Source organism: Myiozetetes cayanensis, unplaced genomic scaffold (assembly GCF_022539395.1).
Source record: "Myiozetetes cayanensis isolate MyiCay16 unplaced genomic scaffold, myiCay2020 scf30, whole genome shotgun sequence".
Taxonomy (NCBI): Eukaryota; Metazoa; Chordata; class Aves; order Passeriformes; family Tyrannidae; genus Myiozetetes; species Myiozetetes cayanensis.
The window spans coordinates 3,609,162-3,633,937 of NW_026087522.1; the positions used below are offsets into that span (position 1 = coordinate 3,609,162).

At 57.1% G+C, this 24,776-nt stretch overlaps 1 protein-coding gene across 1 annotated transcript; it reads left to right on the forward strand.

Moving 5' to 3' along the window:
- The first annotated feature begins 4 nt into the window (after positions 1-4).
- FER1L5 (fer-1 like family member 5) lies at positions 5-24,776 on the forward strand. Its single transcript, XM_050326023.1, has 52 exons — positions 5-160; positions 612-1,299; positions 1,527-1,582; positions 1,669-1,760; positions 1,842-1,950; positions 2,033-2,182; positions 2,541-2,669; positions 2,744-2,806; positions 2,912-2,962; positions 3,178-3,208; positions 3,304-3,419; positions 3,495-3,606; positions 3,682-3,761; positions 3,848-3,916; positions 4,134-4,177; positions 4,288-4,364; positions 4,444-4,520; positions 4,650-4,763; positions 5,276-5,423; positions 6,131-6,255; positions 6,352-6,443; positions 7,129-7,330; positions 8,084-8,236; positions 8,692-8,805; positions 8,894-9,057; positions 9,752-9,851; positions 10,061-10,246; positions 10,957-11,068; positions 11,150-11,227; positions 11,297-11,478; positions 12,223-12,381; positions 12,456-12,554; positions 13,386-13,535; positions 13,644-13,860; positions 14,333-14,421; positions 14,505-14,546; positions 14,648-14,755; positions 15,273-15,404; positions 15,484-15,639; positions 15,725-15,816; positions 17,263-17,433; positions 18,032-18,180; positions 18,497-18,636; positions 19,136-19,224; positions 19,294-19,389; positions 19,665-19,806; positions 20,070-20,169; positions 20,500-20,708; positions 20,801-20,910; positions 20,983-21,121; positions 21,201-22,018; positions 22,865-24,776. The coding sequence occupies exons 2-51, from the start codon at positions 1,215-1,217 to the stop codon at positions 21,306-21,308; spliced, it is 5,808 nt and encodes a 1,935-aa protein (XP_050181980.1). The 5' UTR covers positions 5-160; positions 612-1,214; the 3' UTR covers positions 21,309-22,018; positions 22,865-24,776.

Here is a 24,776-nt window from a genome sequence, read left to right on the forward strand (position 1 = left end):
CGAGAGTATCGTGCGAGGGATCAGGGAATGTGGGAATATCCCAAGTAGGGGAGGAACCTACAGGGCCCAGACGGATCGGTCAGTCCAACTCCCGGCCCTGCACGGGACACCGGGCGCACCCACAAAACACCGTGAGGGGGAAAGGACACACAAGGATCAGGTAATGTCCCGATTAGATAATGTTTACTCCCCCACTGAGTAAACACGTGTGGCCCTGTCCCTCCTTCAAAATCTCGGGAAGTGCCAGAGCACAGCATGAGTGTTAAGGGAGTGTTCCCGCGTTCCCATGTTCAACATTCCCATCTTCCCGCGTGCCAACGTGTCCCCTTTGTGTCCCTCCATGTCCCCTCTGTGTCTCTCCATCATCACTCCATGTCTCCTCTGTGTCCCATCCATGAACTCCTCACATCTCCACCATGTCCCCTCCCCATCCCTCTCATTGTTCCATCCATGAACACTTCACATCTTCCACGTCTCCTCCATTTTCTGTCACTGGTGGCTCTATGTCCTCTCTTATTATCCCCTCCATCACTGCACCGTGCCCTCTCTGTGTCCTCCTCCTGTCCCCTCCACATCTCTCTAATGTCCCCTCCATGTCCCCTTTGTGTCAGGGTGACACAAGACACGGGAGCACATGTACACGGAGACACAGGAACACGGTGACGTGGCTGCTCATGGGCATGGCAGTGACAAGGACACGGGGACATGACTGCTCACAGACATGGCCACGCAATGGCAGAGACATGGGGACACAGAGGGACACAGTGACATCTAACAGTCCCTGCCAGCCAACAGTCCCTGCCCTGCCTTCCTCCCGTTGACATTCTAGAACATGGAAACCAAACCGTTGCGCTGCTGTGGTGTCATCAGTTTGGGCACAGCACATGAGGGGTACATTGATGGCATCCCCTTGGTGACAACATCGGGGTGGCACATTGGTGGTAGCCCCTTGATGACAGAACCTTGAGGGGTGGCACATTGGTGGCACCCCTTTGGTGACAATCTCGAGGGTGGTACATTGGTGACAAACCTGCAGCCATTTCTTTGGTGACAGCACTGAAGCCATCACCAGTGACAGCTGGCCCACTGGTGGCAGCCCCTTGGTGACAAACCTGCAGTCGTTTCTTCGGTGACAGCACCTCAGGCGTGGCACATTGGTGGCAGCCCCTTGGTGACACTCGTGCCGCCACCCCCAGTGCCAGCAGTCCCTGGCCATGCTGCGGCTCCACGTGGTCAGTGTCCACATCCCTGGGGCCACCAGCTTTGGTCCCGGTGTCCGTCTGTCTGTCTGCTTCCGAGGTACTACTGGACATGGGGAGGGGACACCACAGTGGCTGTCCCTGTGGGGCTGGGTGGTATTGGCCATCCTGGTGTGAGGGGTGGCATCCCAGCAGGACAGGATGGTGGTGGCCACAGCTGGGGACAGCTCTGGGTGTCCCAATGCATGGGGCCAGTGTCAGGCTTGCCCTGCTACACCAGTGACCCCACCCTGAGGTGCCACCGTCCTCCTCTTGTCCCCCCCACAGGTACCTCCAGGAGAACCCAGGTGGTGCCTGAGGAGCGCAGCCCCACCTGGAATGAGGTGGGGTGAGCCCAGGTGGATCTGCAGTGGCACAGGGACACAACGGTCACCCCTCTGACCCCTTGTCACCTCCCTCTACCCTCCAGGAGCTGGTGTGGTCACTGGACGAGTGTCCCCTGAGTCCCATGGACACACTGAGCCTGCGCCTCCAGCACTGGGACCAGCCGGTGCCCTGGGGGTGAGTGGCAGGCGTGAGTGGGCACCCCAGTGTGACTCGCACCCCATGGCCACCCTCACCATGTTCCCCTGGCCCCTACAGGGACCTGGGTGGCACCACAGTGTCATTGGACCAGTTGGTGGCCAACCCCAGCCTGCCGATGGCCCGCAGGGATGTCCTGCTTCTGGACCACTGGGATAAGCCCACGGGGGTGAGCCCCCCACCCATAGAGCCCCACCCTCCAGCACTCTGGGTGCCACCAGGGCCACTGGGGTGTCACTGTCTCTTTACAGTGCACCGTCACCTTCCGCTGTTACTACACCCCCTGTGGCAAGGCTGGGAGTGCCATGGTCACCCCTCAGGGATGGGTGGCACTGCCAGGTGCACTGGAGCTACCTCAGAGCTCTGGCAGGGCCCCCGTGCAGAGGAAAGAGGATTTCCAGGTATGGCACCCCAAACTAAGCCTGGCCTAAACCCCAGACCAAGCCTATCTTGGACCCTCAAACCAATTGCTCTGGAACCCAAACCAAACCCCCTGGACCTCAAACCAAGCCTATTCTGAACCCTGAACTGAGCCAAGCACCTTGGACCTCCAAACCAAACCTCCTAGACCCCAAAACTGAGCCCCTGGGCCCCCAAATCAAAACCTGCTGGACCCCCAGACCAAGTCCCCTAACCCTAAACCAAGCCTGTCCTGGACTCCAAAGACAGACTATCCCGGACTCCAACCCAAGCCCCCTGGACCCCAAGACCCCTGAGGGCGACATCCCACCCATTGCCCACCCTGTCCCTGTCCTGCAGGTCCGAGTGAGGATCATCCAGGCCCGGCAGCTCCAGGGCAACGACATTAGGCCAGTGGTGAAGGTGTTCATTGGGAAGCAGCAATTCCGGACCCGGAGCCGGACAGGGAACAACCCCTATTTCAATGAGGTGACCCCGGGGAAGGGACACGGGGACTCCCAGTGTCCTTCAGCCCACGCTTACCCTCTTTGCCCTCTCTTTAGGTGTTCTGCCAAAATTTCCACGAGACACCAGAGCAGTTGGTGGCACAGCCCATCCGGATCCAGGTGGGAGGGATTGGCGGCACCAGCAGGGATGCCGCAGGGACAGGGACAGGGATGGGGACGAGGACAGGGGGTGGCTCCTGATACCATGTCCCGTCCTTGTCACAGGTGCTCCGTTCCAAAAACCTCTGCACCAAAGCCATCATTGGCACCTTTGAGGTGAGGGATGTGGCTTGGGAATGAGGATTTGGGAACTGGGGGACTGGAACAGGGCATTGGGAATTGGGCTTGGGAATGAGGAGTCGGGAATGGGATGCTGGGAAGGGAGTGTCTGGAACAGGGCATCAGGAATGGGGTTTTGGGAATGGGGCACAGGGAACGGGTTGTTGGGAACGGGGTGTGGGATCACTCTCACCCCTTTGCTGTCCCTGCAGCTCAACATTGGCACTGTGTACTCTGCACCAGGTGGGTGAGAGGGTTGAGGTGACACCAGAGTAACACCAGGGTGACTCTGGAGTGACTCTAAGGTGACCACGAGGTCTCCCCACCCCCCGTTCCAGGGCGCAGCCTGAGCTGGAAGTGGCTGAGCCTGCAGCACCCGCGGCACCACGACGGCCGCTCCCAGGGGTACCTGCAGGTCAGCCTGGCCGTGCGCCGGGCCGGGGAGAGAGTGCAGGTGAGGCCCCCTAAACCCCTCAGCACCCCAAAAAACCCTTCTACGGGGGTCCCTAATTTGTGACACCTCCCCAAGGAGCAGGAGGTGCCAGCGGGGGACGAAGATGTGGAATCCAACCTGCTGCGCCCACCCCCACGTGCCACCATGCTGCAGATCCGCGTGTACCGTGCCCAGGACCTGCCGCAGAGTGGGCATGGGGGGGTTTGGGGTTGTGGGAGTTTGGGGGACCCCTCTGCTCACCTGTCTCCCCTTCCCGTGGCAGTGGAGCCGGTGCGGCCGTGCCTTGGCGGCAGGAGGGGCTCAGGGAAGGCGGTGGTGCGGGTCAGCTTTGCCGGCAGGACGGTGGGTGCTGGGCAGGGAATGGGGTGCACCAGGAAAAACAGGGGGGCTGGGTGATGGTGGGGGGCTTACAGCTCTACCTGATGCAGCTCTGCACCCGAGTGATGCCCTCCAGTGCCAACCCTGAGTGGAACGAGGTCTTCTTCTTCCCACTGCAGGTGAGGTGCCCCCCCCAAGCCCCCATTCTACACTTCTCCCCAAAACAGGAGTACCCCAAAAAATTTCCACACCCCCACCCCCATTCCCACATCCCTATTCCCACTCCACATACCTATTCCCACGCCTCCATTCCCAACCCCACACCCGATTTTGACACCCACTGCCCCCATTCCCACACCCCCTTTCGCCCCCACATGCCCTGTTCTCCCTCCACAGCTGCCCCCCATCTATGAGGAGATCCAGCTGGACCTTCTCCGAGGGTGAGTGGGGGACACCTCGGGATTGGGGGACACCCCCTTGGATTTAGGAGACACCTCTGTATTTGTGTGACCCCCCATGTTTGGGGGACCCCTCACACTCCCCTCCACAGGTCGTGCCGGAGCAAAGTCCTGGGCACTGCCACCATCCCGTTGTCCCAGATCTACCGAGACCCTGAGGAGCTACAGGGTGAGCTGGGCCCACCCTTGGGGGGTCCCCAGCACCCACATCCCCCTGGTACACCTGATCCCCCTTTTTTTCATCTCAGGGGGGACCCCTGGCTTCCTGCCCTGCTTTGGACCCGCCTTCCTGCCCCTGTATGGCCCCCGGCCCAACTGTGCCCAGGTACAGAGTGAGGGGGTGACAGAGTGGGCACGGGGGGAGGTGACAAGGTGGGCACCAGGGGATGGCAGGATGGGCACAGTGGCCATTTTGGGGAGGGACACCCACCTAAACTTCCCCTTTTTTACCCAGGACTCGGGGGTGGATTATCAGGGTCGGGTGCTCCTGGAGATCCGCACCCATGAGGGAACCGTGGACGGGCGGCAGAGAGACATTGTGGCACCCGTGGATGTGGAACGGGCACAGGTGGGACATGGAGACATGGGGGATATGGGACATGGGGATATGGGGACACAGAGACATATTTATTTATTTTTAATAATACGTACTATATTCAGTATACAACATATATAACGTATGTTATATAATATGCTTTAAATATTTATATATAAAATATATACTACATATACACTGTAATATATATAACACACACTATATTATGTTTATTATACAATATAGAATATGTGATTAATTTATACTAATGAAATATTAATATAATTAACATGGGATTAATGTATATTTTAATATTTCTCTCCCCCAGGCTTTGTTCATTGAAGGCCATCAGGGTTAATTTAGCAAAACTCAAAGTCCCATTAATTTCCCCAACCTGTGATCCCACGAAAACCAAACTTTGCTGAATGTGACCAGAAAGTGCTTTAAGCCCAACCCCTGGCTTATGGTTGATATAGTGCTGATGAGTAATTCAAACAATTAAACCATTAACCCCTCATTTCAGTGGTTTTGGGGTTATTTTGCAGCAGCAGCTCCTGCCTCGGTGCCAGTGGGGGCTCTGTGGGGTGTTTTACTCAGCCACAATGGTCCCAGAGGGTCCTGATCCACTGGGATTTGAGCTCAGGATTGGACATGACTCCTCAGCCACCCCGCAGAGCCCCCCCATGTTTGATGGTGAGTGGGGGGGACACCCCGTGGAGGGGGGAGACACAAACCAGGGTATGTTGTATAAACATGGAAAATACAATATAAATATAAACTACTACATAAATATAGAGAATATTGTACAAATATCTAAAATATCCTAATAATAAAACAACAGTGTTTGATCCCTATAGCAGGCTTAGTTTTGTACCATGTAGTGCTTAGTACAAACACCAGTAATTGAAGGGGCTTTGTGGTAATTCTCTGTATCTTACTCAAATTAGTCCTTCATTAATTACCTAAATCAGTGATTAATTAATATGGACTGGAAGATGTCTCAGTTTTGGGAACAAAGGTTGAGTGTCAGAGCAGAGTGATCAGAGAAGGGGCACTGTGACCTGACCATGTGTTTGGGATGCTCTCAAGAAGAGAAGATTCATCAGAAGATCCAGAACCATCAAAGGGAAATTTGGGGAATGGGATGTTTGCAAACGACCACCAAAGCCTCTTAGAAGACTGCTACTCAGATCTAAATTACTCCACAGAGATAACTGGCAGAGTATTCATTAAATGTGATGAATATGTAACACAGTGGGATAAATATGGATCAGTTCATGACTGTCCCCTGCTCTGGTGGGTTCTGGAGGTGTGCTTGGGTGCACCCAACAAAGGAATATTGTTTTCCAACCCCAAAAAACCCTCTTGGAGAGTTCAAATCCTGTTTTGTGGTGGCGCAGGGAACCTGTACCACCACCTGTCCTGGCACGGCGACAAGCCAGTGGTGGCCGTCACCTCATCCTGGGAGGACAATTGTCACCGCTGGGACACCCTGAACCTCCTACGTGCTCTGTGCCGGCGCCTGGTGAGACCCTTGGGGTGGGCAGATGTGGGGTGGGCAGGAGTGTGGTGGGATGGGATCCCCCCATCCCAACTGCAATGGTTTGGGATGTGATTTCAGGAGAAGAATGTGGCGGAGCTGCGGTGCTGCCACAGGGATGCTGCAAGGGACATGGGCGTGAAGCTACTCTGGGAGCTGGAGCAGGACTGCACGTGAGGGGGGGTCCTGGGGGTCCCACGACCCCCTAATCAGGGCTGGGGGAGCAGGACTGCATGTGAGAAGCAGGGGACTGGGGGTCTTGAGGGTTCCAAATCCCCCATATTGGGGCTTGGGGAGCAGGACTGCACATGAGGGAGGGGGCTGGGGGTTCTGGGGGTCCCAACCCTGCCAAAATGGAATGGGGAGTTTGGAAGCTATATGGGATCCCTGGGTTTGTCAGATCTGGGATCCCAGAGTTTGGGAGAGTGGAATGGGGTATTTGGGGGGGAAAATGGGATTTCTGAGCTTCTCAGTCAAGGTTTGGGGCAGTGGAATGGGGTATTTGGGACATTTTTGAGGATGATGGGACATTTGGGGAGAACATAGCATGAGGGGGAAATGGGATACTTAAAGGTGGAATGGGGCGTTTGGGGGAAAAAAATGAGGAATTGGAGCAAATGAAGAATTTTAGAAGATAACAGGACATTTGGGGTAAATATGGGACACTTGAGAAGACAATTGGGTATTTGGAGGGGGAAATGAGACATTTTGGGGGGGCAGCAGGACATTACTGGGCGGAACTGAACTTCATGGGGAAATGGGCATTTGGAGGGATACAAAGCATTTTTGGGAAAACCAGGTGGGGAGAAAGTTGGGCGTTTTGGGTGCAAACTGGAAGTTTTGGGGGTGTTTTTGCAGGCGGGCACTGGCCCAGCTGGAGGCACAACCCACGCCCTCCACGGCTCTGGATGAACAGCTCAGGAATTCCCGGCGGCTTCTCCTGCGGCATTTGTGGAATGTGGCCAAGGAGGCTCCAGTAAAGGCTGGGAAATACGACTGGGACACACTGGTGTTGGGGGCTGAGAGGTGGCTCAGACGGGTGGCTGCCCTGGCAGTGGAGGTGGGGAATTTTGGGGCATCATCACCTCTGAACGAGTTATATTTCTTTTAAAAGCAAATTAATTAATAGGAAATTCAAATTATAATTTAAATATAAATATAAATAATTATGAAATTAAAATTCAAGTGTAAGAATAAATTAAAATTTAAATATAAATTTAATGGCAATGTAAATGTAAAGAAATATCAATTTCTTTAAATTTTCTTTCCATGCAGCTTGGGGGGGAAGATGTTGGAAAATATTCTTAACTTTAGCACAATAATGTTCAATCCCTAAATCAGTGATTAATAGTCTTGTGTCAGCTATTTCTGCCCTTATTACCTCTATCGGTGATTAATTAATATGGACCGGGAGACGTCTTAGTTTTGGGAAGAAGGGTTGTGTGTCAGAGCAAAGAGTGATCAGAGAAGGGGCATCATGTATTTGAGATGCTCTCAAGGAGAGAGGATTCATCAGTAGATCCAGAACCATCAAAGGGAAATTTGGAGAACAGGGTGTTTCCAAATGACCACCAAAGCCCCTCAAAAGACAGATCCCAATAACTCCGTGGAGATAATTAGCAGAGTATTCAGTAATGTAATGAACATGTAACACAATGTGATGAATATGGGTCTATCCATGACTGTCCCCCGCTCCGGTGTGTGCTGGGGATGCATTTGGGTGCACCCAGCAAAGGAATGTCAGCTTTCCAACCCAACAAACCTCTTGGAGAGTTTAATTCTTGGCTTTTGGTCTCTCGCTGTGTCACTGCAGCCCCAGGCGGGTGTCCCCAACTTGGTGCTGTGGCTGCTGCGGGGGCAGCAGCGGGTGGGCTGTGCCCATGTCCCTGTCACCGATGTCACCTTCTCACCAATCGGTCCTGACGCCTGCGGGCGGCTCTGCGGGAGGATCCAAACCATCTTCCTGGTGGGAAGCTCCCCATATTCCCTCTATACCCCCTTCACATCCCCTTTATGCCCCTCATGTCCCCTCTGTCGCTGCTCGGCATCCCTTCCATGTGCCCCTCCCAAGCACGTCCCTCTCATATTCCCTCCCTGTCACCTCACTGCTCTGTATCTCCTCCATATTCCCTCAACACCCCCCTCCATGTCCCCTCTGTCACTGCTCTGTGTGCTCTCTATATCCCTCCCCATGTCCCCTCTATATTCCCTTCACATCCCCCCAACATCCCCTCCAAATTCCCACCACACCCCTTCCATGTCCCTTGGTGCCCATTCTGTGTCCCTCCGTGCCCTCTCTCTATCCTCTCCATTACCGCTCCATGTCCCACCACATGCTCCCCGTGTCCCGCTCTCTGTCCCCCCATATTCCCTCTCTCTCCCCTCCCCATTTCCACCCCTCACTCACATGTTGGGGTTCAGGGCTCTGAGACGGTCCGTGCCCAGGTCCGTGTCCGACTGTGGCTGTGCCGAGTGTGCGACAGTGGGGCCCTGCCTCCGCTCCTCGAGGGGTCCCTGCACTTCCACGCCGAGACCGTGAGTGTGACACCACCCTGGGACCACCCAAACCCCCTGAGGCAACACCCAAACCTTCACCAACCCTGCTGTGTTTTTGTCCCCCCAGTACGAAAACCGGACGAGGCTTCTGGGGAAATGGAGGCCCTGGAAGCTGTTAGGGCATCCGCCCTTCTCAGATGCTACCGGCAGGGAGGGGCTCCCTCCAGGAAAGATCCAGCCCCCCAAAGGATGGCGCTGGGAGGGGCCCTGGAATGTGGAGGTGCAGAAGAGGTGGGTGAGGGGGTTTTGGGGGGATAGGAGGGGATTTGGGGGAGTTTGAGGAGGATATGAGGGAATTTAAGGGGGTTATGGGGGGAGTTGCAGATGAGTTTGATGGGGATACAGGGGGTTTTGAGAGGGGGTTGAGGGGGGTTTGCGTGGGATATGAGAGGGTTTGGGGAGGATATGGGGGGACTTGAGGGGGTTAGTGGTAGTTTGGAGATATGGAGGGATTTGAGGGGGTTTGGGGGGATTACAGGTGGATTTGAGCGGGACACAGGGGCTTAAGGGGGGCTTTGGGGGGGTTGGGTGGATATGAGGGAGGATTTGAGGGGGTTTTGGGTGGGTTAGAGGCGTGTTTGAGAGGGGTACAGGGGGTTTGGGGAGGATATGAGAAGATTTGAGGGGACTTGGGAGGCTATAGGGGTTTGGAGGGTGTTTGGGGGCATACAGGGGGTTGGGGGAGGATATGGGAAGGTTTCAGGGGAGTTTCAGGGGATACAGCAAGATTTGTGGAGGATATTGGAAGTCTGGAGGGGGTTTGGGGGGGGATACAGGGGGGTTTGAGGAGGATATGGGGGTTTGAGGTGGATTTTAGGGAGTTTAGAGGGGATACAGGAGGGTTTGAGTGGGGATACAAGGGGAAATCCACCCACCTGCCACCAGGGGGACCTGGGTGACACCAGCGCTGTCCCCTTGTCCCCAGGGAGATGCTGGACACAGGCAGTGCCGTGTGTGAGATGCTGCAGGAGCTGAAAGGGAACCAGATCCAGAGGAGCCACTCCAACGGGGCCTCCTCGGAAACCGTGAGTGGGGAGGGGGGAGCAGGATGGGGACGATGGCAAGATGAGGGGTGAAGGAGGGGAGTGTCGGGGATGGGGGTGATGAGGATGGGGGTAATGGGGATGGGGGGGGAATGGAGGTGGCAATATGCAGTGATAGGGATGGTGGTGTCACCGTGTCATGGTGTCCCCACGTTACTGTCCCATGTCCCCGCTGTCCTATTCTCCCCCAGGACCCCGGGGCGGTGTCAGAGGACAAACCCTGTCAGTCTGAGTGTTTCTGGCCCTGCCCCTTCCGTCCCAAACCCCTGGGGAGTGCCCAGAGGGGGGCCCTGTGCCAGCGGCGCCGCTGGCACCGTGGCTTGGTGCTCGCCCAGCCCATGGCTGTGGCACCCCTGTTCCTGCTGCAGGGAGTCCTGGTAGGAGAGAGGGTGGGGAGGAGTGTGGATGGAAGGGGGGAATGGCAAAGGAGGGATGATGGATGCGGGGAGCGAGGGAGGGATTGGAAAATGGGGGAAAGGAGGGATAGATGAGGGATGAGGCATAAATGGAGGAATGGATGGAGGGATGGGAGGATGGGGAGTGGAGGGATGGATGAAGGATAGAGCATGGAGGGATGGGGAGATGGAGGGAGGAGGAGGAGGGAGGGAGGGAGGGGGAAGGGAGGGAAGCACGGTGACAGAGAGATGGATAAGGGATAGGGCATGGATGGAGGGATGGCAGGAGGGATGGAAGGATGGGGGTGAAGGGACGGGTGAGGGATGGGGTATGGGGAGATGGAGGGAGGGAGGGAAGGATGGATAAGGGATGGGACATGGATGGAGGGATGGCAGGAGGGATGGAAAGATGGGGATTGGATGGAGAGATGTGGAGAGGGAGGAGGGAGGGAAGAGGGAGGGAGGGAGAGAGGGAAGAATGGGGCAGTGGGATGAATGAGGGACAGGGCATGGATAGAGGGATGAGGAAAGGATGGAAGGATGGGGACGGCAGGAATGTAAGTGATGGGGAGATGGGCCACGATAGGACCGTAGAACACAAGACAGTAGATGCAGGACCAGAGGACAACAGGGCCAGAGGGGCCCCCAAGCCACACCCCCTATCCCACGCCCCCCATCTCCTCCTGCCGCAGGACATGGAGGACACATCCAAGGAGGACAATCCAGCTGTGGCACTGCTAGGACCCTGGGGGTCCCAGCACGCCCTGGAGCAGCCCCCGCCCTTCATCCTCTGCTCCTTCCCCCGTGAGCCCGGGGGCAACCAGGGGAGGGTGTCTGGGTCTAGCCTGGGGGTCTCAGCCCCCGTGACATCCCCGTGTCCTGCAGGTCCCAGCCGCTTCCAGCTCCGCTGTTACCTCTTCCGGGCCCTGGATCTGACCCCTGGTGTCTTCAAGACCTCCATAGGTGGGACCCCCACCCTGTTCCCCCCCTCCAGTGGCCCCCAGGGGTAGTGACTGTGTCACTGTCACCCAGACGCCACCGCCCACGTGTCAATCGTGGATCGGAGCCAACGCTCCCGGGTCACACGGGATGTCCTGGACCCACTCTGGGAACAGACACTGCTGCTCCACCCGGTGCTGCTGTTCGGGAACCCCCAAGGGGTTCAGGAGGACCCTCCAGCTGTGGTGGTGGAGGTGTTTGACCAGGCTGGGGAGGTACGGAACACACGGGGGAGAGGGATGAGAGAGGGAGGGACAAGGGAGAGTTGGAAGGATGGGGAAGATGTAAGGAATTGGGGGGGGGGGAGCAGTGTATAGAGGGAGGGAGGGAGGGATAGGGCAGAGGGATGGATAAGAGATGGTACATGGATGGAGGGATGGCAGGAGGAATGGAAGGATGCAGGAGGTCAGGGATGGAAGGATTGGGGGTAGGCTGAGCAATGTGGGGGTAGGAGGGAGAGAGAAAGAGAGGGAGGGAGGGAAGAAGGGAAGGATGGGGGCAGATGGATGGATGAGGGATGGGACGTGGATGGAAGGATAGTGGGAGGGATGGAAGGATGGAGAGATCAGTGATGGAAGGATTTGGGGATGGAGGGAGCGAGAGTGATGTGGAGAGGGAAGGGGGAGGGAGAGAAGGAAGGATGGGATCAGAGGGATGGATTGAGGGATGGGGCATGGATGGAGGGATGAGGGAGAGATGGAAGGATGGGGGGTCAGGGATGATGAGGGATGAGGGACAGAGAGGTGGGGGAAGGGAGGGAGGAGTGAGGGAGGCAGGGAGGGAGGGAGGGATGGATGAGGGGTGGGACATGGATGGAGGGATGGCAGGAGGAATGTAAGGATTGGGGGGTCACCCACAGGTGGAGGGAGCAATGGGAGGACCAGGGGGGTCAGGGACGGAAGGATGAGAGGGGCACCTGTGGGTGGGGGCAGCACCCTCACCCAATCCCTGCCTCACAGGGTGCAGGTGTTTTCTTGGGGAGGTGTGTGTGCACCCCTGAGGTTTGGCTGGATCTGGGACACTGGGAGCCCCCCCGGCTCCAGTCTCACCCCCTGTGGGGGCCGTGGGGCCCGGCCGGGGACCTGGTGGCTGCCTTCGAGCTGCTGCTTGACTCTGAGGTGAGCAGGGGGCACCAGGGGCACGGGGGCATTCAAGGGTGGGGTCCCATCATCACTGACCCCTCTCCCTGCAGGATGGGACCCTGGCGGCACACAGCCCGCCCCCGCTGAAGAAGGACGTGCTTGGCATCCCCCTGGGAATCCGGCCACGGCTCCAGAGGGTGGCACTGGAGGTGGCACATGGGGACACCGAGGGGGGAGGGATATGGGGAGGGGGGAAGGACAGGGAGGGGAATGTGGGGGAACAGGGATGGGGCCGAGGAGGAAGCAGGGAATGGGATGGGGACAAGGGTGAAGCAGGGAGAGAGATGAGCACAGGGATTGGAACAGAGATAAAGGCAGGGTGGGCACAGTCTGGGATGGGACAGGGATAATGGTGGGATTGGGATGAGGTCTGAGATGGAGACTGGGAGGGAAACAGGGACAGGGACAGTGCTGAAGGTCCTGGGGATGGGGACATGGACAGGGTTGAAAGGGATGGAGATGGGACAAGGACAAGAACAGGGATGAAGATGAGGACAAGCACAGAGGGATGAAGGCAAGGACAGCTCAGGGCCTGAATGAGAACAGGGACAAGGACAGAGACGGGGACAGTGCTGGAGGTTCTGGGGATGGGATGGGGACAAGGACAGGGATGCATACAGGGATGAAGGTGGGATGGGGACAATGTCTGAGATGGAGACTGGGAGGGGGACAGGGACAAGGGACAGTGTTGAAGGTGATGGGGATGAGATGAGGCAAGGTCAGGGTGAAGACAGGGGATGGAGACGGAACAGGGATGAGAACAGGGACAGGGACAGTGCTGAAGGTCCTGGGGGTGGGCTGGGGACAAGAACAGGAATGGGACAGGGATAAAAGTGGGATGGGGATGCAGTGTGAGATGGAGACTGGGAGATGGATGGGGACAGGGACAGACACCTTCACCCTCCCACTGGACACAAATGCCTGCCCCTTGAGGGGCCCCCAGGGCACCCAAGGGTGACATCTCCTGGGTGTCCCTGCAGGTGCTGGCCTGGGGGCTGCGGGGACTGCGTAGGGCTGTGAGGGAACCCAGGCTGGAGCTACAGTGGGAGGACCAGACCTTGTGGACCCCCGTGATCAAGGATTTCACCTCCAACCCCAATTTCCCCACTACCACCTTCCTGCTGACCCTGGTGAGTGGGGAATGGGGGGAATGGGGGGAATGGGGGGATGGCAGGGGGTGACCCCCACCCATGGGTGCTGCTGTAGCACCCTGGGGTGTCCCTGTGGTTCATCCCCAGACCCTGCCAGAGGAAGAGCAGTTGGTGCCCCCCATCCGGCTGCGGGTGTGGGACAGGGGGAACAGGGAGCTGGGGGTCCTGGTGGGACAGGGCTGCGTGAGGGGACTGGGCCAGTACCGCTGCAGGACCCCCAGCCTGGAGCAGCTCCCCCACCAGGAGCAGCTCCCTGGCCCTGGAGACACTGGGACTGGCTCCTATACGGTCGTGTCTATGCCAGGTACTGCCCATCCCTGCCCCCATCCCTGGTACCACCTCTCCTATCCCAAATACCCCTTGTCCCTTCCCACCCCAGGTACCCCCTGCCCTACCCCAGTTACCCTCTGTCCCATTTCTCTTCCCCTCTACTGCATCCCTGCCTCATCCCTGGTACCATCTCTCCCATCCTAAATACACCTTGCCCCCTCCCTGGTACCCCCTGTCCCATCCCAGCTAACCCCTGCCCCATCCCAAGTACACCCTGCCCCATCCCTGCCCCACCCTTGGTACTCCCTCTCCCACCCCTGCCCATTCCAGGTACCCCCTGCTCCATCCCTGGCTCATAACTGCACCATCCCAGGTGCCCTCTGTCCCATTCAAGATGCCCCCTGCCCAGGTTCCATCCCTGCCCCATCCCTGCCCTGTTCCTGCCCTGTTCCTGCCCCATCTCAGGTTCCTCCTGCCCCATCCCTGCCCATCCCTCTCTCCCACAGACGAGCCCCTTTCGCTGTCAGCCATTTCCAGCCTCTGGAATGGTTTGTGTTCCCACCTCCTCGTCAGAACCCAGGCCAGGATCGCCCGGGTGAGTCCCTGGGATGGCACCCCCCACCCTGGCACTGCTGGGCCCTGTGCCTCAGTTTCTCCATGTGCCCTTTGTTCCTGCAGATCCTGCTCAGCTGCCTTGGGAAGAAGGGGGGTGGTGACAAGGTGAGCACAGGAATGGGGCTACCAGGGGGCACAGGAACTGGGCTACTGGGGACCACCTGTGCCACCTGTGCCACCCACCCCACCTTCCCCTCCTCCCTTAGGACATGGAGGAGGAGGAGGAGGAGGAGGTGGACTGGTGGAGCAAATTCTACACGGCCCTGGAGGATAAGGGAGAAATCCAGTGGAGAACAAACAGGGACAGACTGAAGGTGAGGAAGAGCCTGGGATTGGGATGGGGACAGAGATGGAGATGGGACAGGGGTGGGGATGGGACAGGATGGGACAGGGATGGGGACAGGGATAGAGATGGGACAGGGATGAGTGGGGACAAGGACACAAATGGGGACAGAGAGGAAGGTGGGATAGGAATGGAGTCAGGGATAGAAACAGGATGAGGATGGGCATAGGGATGGAGATGAGGTGGGGCATGGAACAGGACAGGGATAGAAATGGGCTGAGGATGAGGACAAGGACAGGGCTGAACAAGAGGACAAGGATGGGGATGAAGATGGGAAGGGGACAGGGATGGAGATAAAGATACGATGGGGATGAAGTTGCAAGGATGTCAAGGATGGGGATGAAGCTGGGAGGGGATAAACATAGGAAGGGGATGAGGATGAAGAAAGGGAGAAAGGGCTGTCATGGGGAGAAGCACCAATATGGGACAGGGATGGGGGGGCAGGGGTAGGAACAGGGATAAATCCCAGGCTGGGCATGGTCCCACAGATCTATGGCTGTGAGCTGGAGGCTGTGCCTGAGTTCCAGGGGCTGCAGGATTTCTGCCAGACCTTCCCTCTCCACAAACCGGGTGGTCCCCCCATGCCAGGGCAGGATCCCGAGCCCGTGGGTGAGTTCAAGGTGAGACCTCCCACCTGGGACCCCTGAGCCGGGGCCATAGGACCCCCCCCAGGGGTGCATGGCTGGGGGTCTCTCTCAGGGGCTGTTCCGTATCTACCCCCTGCCTGAGGAGCCCAGGGTGCCCCCCCCACCCCAGCACTTCCAGCAGCTGCCCCCCAGCAAACCCCAGGATTGCCTGGTGCGGGTCTACATCATCCGGGCCTTTGACCTATCCCCCCGTGATGTCACTGGGCTGGTAAGGACCCCCGGGGGGGCTGGGGGGGATGCCCTGCCCTCTCCCCGCCCCGGTGCCACTCTGACTGTGCCCTCCCTGCTGCCAGAGTGACCCTTATGTCCGGGTGTCCCTGGGGAAGAGGACCCTGGGCCAGCGGGACCAGTACGTGCCCAACACACTGGAGCCCGTGTTTGGCAGGTGGGGATGGGCTGGGGGGCCTGTGGGCACTGTCATCCCTGGGTGGCACAGGGATGGGACAGGGGTACTGGAGGGGGAGGTCTCATTCTGCACGTCGGCATGTCCCTGTGCCAGTCTGTCCCTGTGCCACCAGGTCCCCATTCCCTATGCTGGTGGATCCCAATGCCACCAGATATCCCAATGCCAATGGGTCCCTGTGCCAGCAGATATCCCATTCCCATGCTGGAGGGTCCCTATGCCACCAGATGTCCCATTTCCGATACCGGTGGGTCCCCATTCCACCAGATATCCCTTTCCCATTGCCGGTGGGTCCCTGTTCCAGTGGGTATCCTATTCCCTGTGCTGGTGGATCCCAGTGCCATGAGCTCCCTTTGCCTGTGGGTCCCCACTCCCCAGGTCAGTGGGTGCCCCCACCCAATGTCTTGGGGCGGTCTGGGAGGGGTCTGGGTGGATCTGGGGGAGGTCGGTAGGTCTGGGTAAGACTGGGTGGGGTCTGATGGGGATATCTGAGAGGGGTCTGGACGGATCTGGGTGGCTCTGGAGGAGTCTGGGGGAGTCTCAAGGGGGGCTGGGGGTCTGGGTGGGTCTGGGGGAGGGATCTGGGGGCTCGGGAGAGTTGGTTGTCTAGGGGGATATGGAAGGCTCTGGGGGGATCTGAGTGGAGTCTGGGGGGTGTCAGTGGTCTGGGGAGGGTCTGGGAGCATCTGGAGTGGTCTGGGAGGGGCCTGTGTGGGTCTAGGGGGTCTGGGTGTGGTCTGGGTGGGGATCTGGGAAGGTCGGGGGGATTGGTTATCTGGGGGGATATGGGAGGGATCTGGCGAGTTCTGGAAGGATCTGGGGGGGATATTGGTGAGGTCTGAGGGGTTCTGGAGGGGTCTGAGTGGTCGGGAGAGGGTCTGGAAGGGTCTGGAGAGGTCTGGGTGCGGTCTATGAAGGTCTGTGGGGAGTCTGGGAGGGGTCTGGGTAGGGTCTAGAGGAGGTCTAGGGATGTCCGAGGGAGGGTCTGGGTGGGGATCTTGCAGGAGGTTGATGTGGGCTGGTTGTCTGGGGGGATATGAGGGGGTCTGAGGGGATCTGCATGGTGGTTTGGAGGGATCTGAGCGGCATCTGAGTGGTGTCTGGGTGAGTCTGGAGGAGTCTGGGGGAGTCTTGAGGTGGTCAGGGAGGTCTGTGGAGCATCAGGGTTGCCTTGGGGGATATGGGAGAGGTCTGCAGGGGATTCTGGAAGGATCCGGGGAGGTCTGGAAGGGGTTTCGGAGGGTCTGGGGGAGGTCTAGATGTGTCTGGGGGTGGGTCTGGGTGGGGATCTGGGGACATCGGGGGTGTTGGTTTCCTGGGAGGACATGAGGGAGTCTGAGGGGATCTGGGAAGGGTCTGGAAGGGGTCTGGGGTGCCCCCCACGCCCATGTCCTGTTGTCGATGCTGTTCCATTCCCCCCCCCCCCAGGATGTTCGAGGTGACAGCCACTATTCCCCTGGAGAAGGACCTGAAGGTGACACTGCTGGACCGTGACCGGCTCCCCCCGGACCAGGAGATCGGCAGCACCTCCATCGACCTGGAGAACCGGCTACTGTCCAACCACCGCGCCCACTGTGGGCTGCCCACCCTGTACCACACGTGGGTACCGCGGGGGGGAATGGAGATGGGGTGGGCACTTGGGAACGGGCACAGGGAGAGAGTTAGGGAGCGGGTGGAGACAGGGATCGAGTGGGCACAGGGGGATGAGGGGCAGAGAGGGGTGGGGGTCACGGGAGGTTGAGGGGGCACAGGGAACTTGGAATGAGGTGAGAAGAGGGTTGAGGGGGCACAGGGAACTTGGAATGAGGTGAGAAGAGGAATGAGGGGGCACAGAGGGATGTGGGGCACAAGCGGATGGGGAGCACAGAGGGATGGGGGCACAGAGGGGTAGGAATAGGGTGGGCATTTGGGAATGGGCACAGTGGATGGGGACAGGAGTGGGAACAGGAGACGGGGATGCGGTGGGCACAAGGAGCTTGGGATGGGGGCACAGAGGGGTGGGGGGCACAAGGAGGATTAGAGAGCACAAGCAGGATGGTGGGCACATGGGGGTAGTGCTGGGGTGGGCACAGGGATGAGAATGAGGGATGGGAATGGACACAGTGGGATGGGCACAGGGGGTATACATGGGAGAGGGCACAGGGGGGACAGCCAGTAGGGAGGTTTCGCAGCTCCCTGCCCACTCCCTGTCCCCCAGTGCAGGCCCCGCAGCCTGGAGGGACCAGTTGTGCCCGAGCAGGACCCTGGAGCTCGTTGCTCTCACCCGGGGGCTGCCCCTCCCTGAGTTCAGCCCCGACGGATCAGCTGTGACCTTCAACCACCGAACCTTCCTCCTCCGGCACTTTGGTGGGTCCAGGGCCTGGGGTGGTCCAGGAGAGGCTGGGGGGTTGGAGGGAGAACTGGGGATGTATGGAGGGGGACTGGGTGGAGACTGAGGGGGTCTGGGGGTGGGGATGGGGTCTGGGAAGGGGTTTTGGAGGGGTCTGGAGGGGTCTCAGTGGTGGGGAGGGTCTGGAGGGGTCTGAGGGGTCTGGGTGGAGTCTGAGGGGAGTCTGGGGGTGTGGCTGAGAGGGGTTGAGGGAGGTCTAGGAGGGGTTTAGGTGGAGTCTGAGGGCGATCTGGGGGTCCAGGCCCTGTCCCACTTGTGCTGGTCCCTGTGCAGAGAGTGGCCCCCCCACATTCCGCCACCCCGGCCCCCCCCGGGAGCGCCTGGCCCTGCACGTGCTCAACCTGTGCCCCTTTGTGCCCGAGCACCTGGAGACACGGCCCCTCTACAGCAGTGCCCAGCCCGGTCTTGAGCAGGTGGGCACCAGAACCACGTGCGGGGGGGACACGGAGACAGGTATGGGGACGCTGCGGTGACAGGGAACCTGGGGATGGGATTCCTCGGGTGACGAAGACCCCAGGAGCGAGCGATGGGGACCGTGGGGTGACAGAGAACCTGGGGTTGGGTGATGGGGACATTGGGCTGACAGGGACAGATGCTCTGGGGTGATAGGACCCCACAATGATGGAGAACTCCAGGTAGGGAGGGATGCTGGCGTGCAGGGATGCGATGGGCACCCAGGGTGACGGGGACCCTGGGGGTGGGTTATGGGGACTCCAGCATGACAGAGGCCCCAGGAGTGGGTGATGGGGACCCCGGGGTGACAGAGAACCTGAGGATAAGGACCCTGGGATGACAGAGACTCTGGGGGTGGGGAGCCTGGCGTGGCAGGGACCCTGGGGGTGGGTGATGGGGACCCCCAGGACCAAGGGGGGCCTGAGGTGTCCATTCCCAGTCCCCTCGTGTCCCACGCAGGGCAAGCTGCAGATGTGGGTTGACATTTTCCCTGCCAACCTCGGACCCCCTGGACCCCCTGTGAACATCGACCCCCGCAAGGCTGAGGGGTGAGTGACTCTGGGGGGTTGGGGGGCCCATCTCTGGGCAGGAGGGGACGCCGCTCTGTCCCCCTCCAGGTACGAGCTGCGCTGTGTGGTGTGGAATGTGCGGGATACAGACTTGGGGGACATCAACCTGCTGGGGCAGCGCATGAGCGACATCTATGTGACTGGGTGAGCCCAGGGCACACCTGTGTGCCCCCTATCACTGTGGGGTCCCTGTCACCCCCCAGGCATATGTCCTTGTCACCCAGACTCTGTCACCCCAGGGTTCCCATCACCCCATGCCCAGGTTCTACATCACTCCAAGGTCCCCATCCCCAGGTTCCCCGTTACCCCAGTCTCTCTCTCACACCAAGGTGCCCTTTCTCAGATTCTCTGTCATCCCAGTGTCCCCACCCCCAGTCTCTGTCCCCTGTGCCCCCTGGCAGTGCCCTGTGTCCCTGCAGGTGGCTGGATGGTCTCCCTGAGCAGCGGCAGCACACGGACATCCACTACCGCTCCCGGGATGGACACGGTGCCTTCAACTGGCGCTTCCTGTTCCCCTTCGAGTTCCTGGCGGCCGAGAAACTCTGCGCCATTGGACGCAGGGTGGGGGGGACACTGCAGGGGGCTCAGAGAACAGAGAGACTGGGGGGGGGGAAGGGGGACATGGGATGGCAGAGACCAAAGGAGTGGGTGATGGAGACCTGGGGTAAAAGGGACTCTGGGGATGGGGACCCTGGGGTGACAGAGAACCCGGAGGTGGGAACCGTGGCGGGATAGAGGCCCTGGGAATAGGCGATGGGGACCCTGAGGTGACATAGGAGACTCCCGAGTGTGACAAGCATGACCCCCCCTTTCCCCCTTCCCAGGAGCACATCTGGAGCCTGGACAAGACAGTGCTGAAGGTGCCACCCAAACTCATCCTCCAAGTGTGGGACAATGACAAGTTTAAAGCAGATGATCTTCTGGGTGAGACCTCATTTCCCTGTCCCTAGACCTACAGAGGGTTGAGGGGCACCCATTGGTGACAGGGAGCACCCGCTGATGTTGAGAATCATCCGCTGGGGATGGGGAGCACCCACTGGAGATGGGGAGCACCCACAAGTGACGGGGAGCACCCACTGGTGACGGGGAGCACCCGCTGGGGATGTAAAGCACACCTGGTGACAGGAAACACCCACTGGTGATGGGGAACAGCCACTGGTGATGAAAAGTATCCCCTGGGGGTGGGGAGCACCTACTGGTGATGAGAAGCACCCGCTGGTGATGGGAACTCTTCCTCCTTGCCTTTCCCCACAGGCATCCTGGAGCTGGACCTGACCAAGCTGCCCCACCCGGCCTTGACCCCCAGGCTGTGCAAGGCCATGCCATGGGAGCCCCCTAGCATCCCCTGGCCCTGGTGCAGGACCCCTGCCCTGGCCCCCTCCCCAATCAACTTATTTCGAATACGGCGGGTGCGGGGCTGGTGGCCCTGCACAGTGCAGGAGGATGGTGCCCAACGGATCTCTGTAGGTTGGGAATGTCGGGATAATGAGGGCAACCATGATGGGGGAGGGCAGGGGCATGCCCTGCACCCCAACTGCCCCCACAATCCCTCCAGGGGAAGCTGGAGCTGAGCTTGGAGCTGCTGACAGCCGAGGAGGCTGAGGAGCGGCCAGTGGGGAAAGGGCGGGAGGAACCAAATAAATACCCAGTGCTGCCGGCACCCAGGTGAGTTCTGGGAAGGAGGATGGCGATGTGGGGAGGGGGATCGGGGGTGTCTGAGCTCCCTGTGATCCTCAGGCGCTCCAAGTCCTCGTTCCTGTGGCTGAAATCCCCACTCCGCCTCCTGCGCTATGGGATCCGCTGGCGCTACTGCGGCTGGGCTGGGCTGGCGCTGATGGCAGTCCTGCTCCTCTTCCTCATGCACATCCTTTTCCCGGTGAGCATTCCCCCCCGCCAAATTCTACCTCTCCTGGCTGGGGACACCCCCTCGAGCTCCCTTCTCTCCCTCCTCGCAGAGTTCTCTGACCGTTAAGATGGTTGACCCACTCCGTGTCCTACATCCTGCTGGCACAGAGCATCCTAAAATGGAGCATCTCCCTGACAGAGGGGCAATGCCAGCCTGAGGATCCCAGGAGCCCCTCAACTCCCTCCTTCCCTGGCTGCCAACCCCTCTCTGAGCTCTTCTCTCTCTCCCCATTGGATTATCCCACCAGGGAGTGAATTGTCCGGCTCCAGAGGCTGCATCCTGATGAGTATCCCACGAACTAACAAAGTCACGTCCAGCAACCATCAAAGCGTCATCTCCAACTCTGTGGGCTGGGGGCGAAGGACATGAACGTGGCTCATGGAGCAGATCCTCATGGAAGCAACATTAGGGGACTGTTACGATCATCTTCTTAAAATTATTAGGGAGGCCTCTGCCCAAATTAAGGTGCAAACGAGACAATGTTGCGAAGTCAACAGGACGGATTTTTATTTAACAGTTAGTGTGGGGCAGAGAGAGAGAGAGAGAGAGAAAGAAATAGGGAAAAGAGAGATAAGTGGAAACAGAGAGACAGATTAAGTAGAAAAATATCACCGCTCCATAAATTCCAATGGTATCCTGTTCATCCTCTTCTTGTGGTATTTTCGGTGGTAAGAGTTCCAGTCTTGTGGAAGTGATGGTTGGAGCCCTTGGTCCATTGAGGGAAGCCCATGGTGGAGAGGGGAGAAGCCTGGGGTGGTAAAGGAAGAAGCCTGAATGGTGAGGGAGGTCTGAGTCTGGTGAGAGAAGGAGCAAAGCTCATGCAGTGCGGAAAGAAGCCCATATGGTGAAGGAAGAAGTCCAAGTGTGGTAAGGGAAGAAGCCCCTGTGGTGAGGAGACAAATATATGCAGGGAGAGAGCGTGGAATCATCCTGAAATCCTAGAGTGGGTTGGTTTGGAAGGACCTTAAGGATCATCTCGTTCCAGCCCCTGCCATGAGCAGGGACCCCTCACTGGCCCGGGTTGCTCCAAACCCCATCCAGCCTTACCTTGGGCATGTCCAGGGATGGGGCAGTGACAGCAACTAATTTTTAACTAATAATTTATTCTTTAACTATTTAACCAATTATTTTTAAGTCAATTAACTTATTAACCAATTAATTTTTAAACTAATTAAGGTTATTTTTAGTCTTTTTTTCAGGGTTATTTTTAGGGTTAGGCTTATTTTTATTTGGGTTAGGGTTAGTGTTATTTTTAAGCTTTTTATCAGAATTATTTTTATGTTTATGGTAAGGTTTATTTTTATTTGGGTGAGGGTTAGGGGCATTTTTAGGCTTATTTTTAGGGTTATTTTTAGATTGGGGTTACGGTTAGGGTTAGGATTTAGGGCTAGGGCTAGGGTTAGGGTTCGGGTTCAGGGTTAGGGTTAGGGTTAGTTTTAGGCTATTTTTCAGGGTTATTTTTAGGGTTAGGGTTATTTTTATTTGGTTTTGGGATAGGGTTAGGGTTTGGGTTAGGGTTGGGGTTACGGCTAGGGGTTTGAGTTGCTTTCACAGAGAGATTTTCAAGTGAGAGAAGGGGTTTGGGAATTATAATAATGGCCAGTCTTCGCGAGCGAAGATCCGGGGAAGGTCTTTACACCTTCCAGCCTGCGCATTGGATTTTTTAGGTGAGACACAGTGTGCGCGGAACTGAGCCCACCCTTTAATCCTAAGGTTCATCTACCGGGGCCAAGCGAGCTTGGACGGTGGCAGCGAGGTCCTCAGGATGTAGATGGATTGCCTTTTTAAGGGCTAACGAGCTCCATCAGCCCGGGAGTGTCCCTGACCTGGAATCGAACCCGGGCCTCGGCGGTGACAGCGCCGTGCCCTTACCACTAGACCACCGGGGGAATTAGAGATTCAGCAAGCCAACCCTGAGAATGCTTGGGATTGTTGGCGCTTGCCACTAAAGGTTGACTATTGAAACTCTCAGACGTCTGAGTTTAGGTGCCAAGAAAAGAAGCTTCCCGTGTGGATCTAAGTTGCTGTGGGGTACTTTCTTGGTTTTTGGTAGATGATGTAGCCACGTGTCATCTATGAGAGTGTTCTCAAAACATTTCACTTAATTGGAAGATCTATAAAATTGGTGTGGTTTTCAGGCTGCACGTGTGTCTGTAAATGTACGTGCACGCAACCGAAACATAAATGCGCTCACGTGGACATTCGCGTTGAACATAATAACGATGCAGCAGCTTCTTCGGTTAGAGAATCCTAGATGAGGTGGACTTCTTCTGTGGGTGCAGCTGAATAGTTCCAAAGGCCTGTGGGAGGGTGTAGTTGCGATGTCAAAAGGTAGCCTTCACAAATATAAATATTAACTGCTGTTTGTCACTACTTCCTTTTACTTCAACATGTATTTATTTAAAAATCCCTGCACTGTGCTACTTTTGGTGTCAGGATTCCAGGGGACATTACTTAGGCACCAGAGTGCCAAAAGACGTGGTCATATTGCCATTTGATCGCCGGCCTAAACTGAGGAATTTGTCTGGGTTTGGCAAGGTAAGTTGCCATCACATTTTACGTAAATAGTACGGTCTAAGTTCGGGCCGTTGCATCGTCCTTCGGGTCCCCCTCAGTGGGTCACACGAATCAGTTTTGTTCAGCTCATACGTGCTTTAGGGGACAACGCCTACCAGCTGTCCTGTGTTCGTGAGGAATTTAGCCCCTGACTCAGGAAATACTGGATCTCTTGGCCACGAGGAAGTAAGAGTCATCCTCCTCGTCACCTGTGTGTGCTGTGACCGATAAACGACGACAAAAATCCCCAGACAAACAGAACCAATAAGCACAAATTTGCTTCTTGAAGACAGACCTGACAGCGATCCATTTCCTGTTCAGGGACTTTGGGGGTTTTTGGACTTTGAAGGGATTAAGGCCAACAATACAAGCCATCATTTCCTTTGTGAACCATTAATACCGGTCATAAAATGCACAGAACAAGTTTTAAGCCGGTTTTGCTTCGTGATACTGGGTTCCTGGAGTTGTTTATTTTCGTAAGCTGGTTCCTTTACTAAATAATCTGTGCACTTGCCTGTGAAAAAAAGAAGTTCTCTTACAGTTCCTCCTCAGAACCCTGTATTTTTGTGATCTTTTATTTAGCGGAAATGAATGAGGTTGTTGGAATGGAACAGTGTGAGATCTTGCCGAGGTGTAGTCTCTAAATTCTAAACCAGTCACGTGTATCTAGTTTCTGCCTCATTTAATCAGACTCTTGGAAGTTATAGTAGGCATCACCAAAAGGTTATCCTGGCTATTTCAGGTCCCTGGAGAAATAAAGGTGGTGAGTGGGATCTGGTCTGATCTGAGCTCTGGTTTAAGGGGCTTTATCAGAAATTCTGATTCCTTAAAACGTAAGCACTGTGTGAGAGTCCGGCTGTTGAGGATAGAGATGGACTCAGCAGATGTGGTTTTGGTGCTCTCCTGCCTACAAACCATTGTTCTAATTTTGCTCTAATTCTTATTTAGTCTGCACAGTGAAAGTATATACTGGGCTGGGGAGTAAAAATGAAGATAATTAATCATCATTTTTTCACCCATTTCTTTGGTGTGATTGGTGGGGGAGGCTGCTTAATGTTCTTGAATGGCA

What these genes read in the sequence shown, in the direction of transcription:
- FER1L5 (XM_050326023.1), top strand. Translation starts at nt 1,215, where the DNA reads ATGCTGCGGCTCCACGTGGTCAGTGTCCACATCCCTGGGGCCACCAGC. An exon ending in TGTTTGACCAGGCTGGGGAG is followed by an intron (nt 11,479 to 12,222) that starts GTACGGAACACA and finishes CCTGCCTCACAG; the next exon opens with GGTGCAGGTGTTTTCTTGGG. An exon ending in CTGCCCACCCTGTACCACAC is followed by an intron (nt 17,434 to 18,031) that starts GTGGGTACCGCG and finishes CCTGTCCCCCAG; the next exon opens with TGCAGGCCCCGCAGCCTGGA.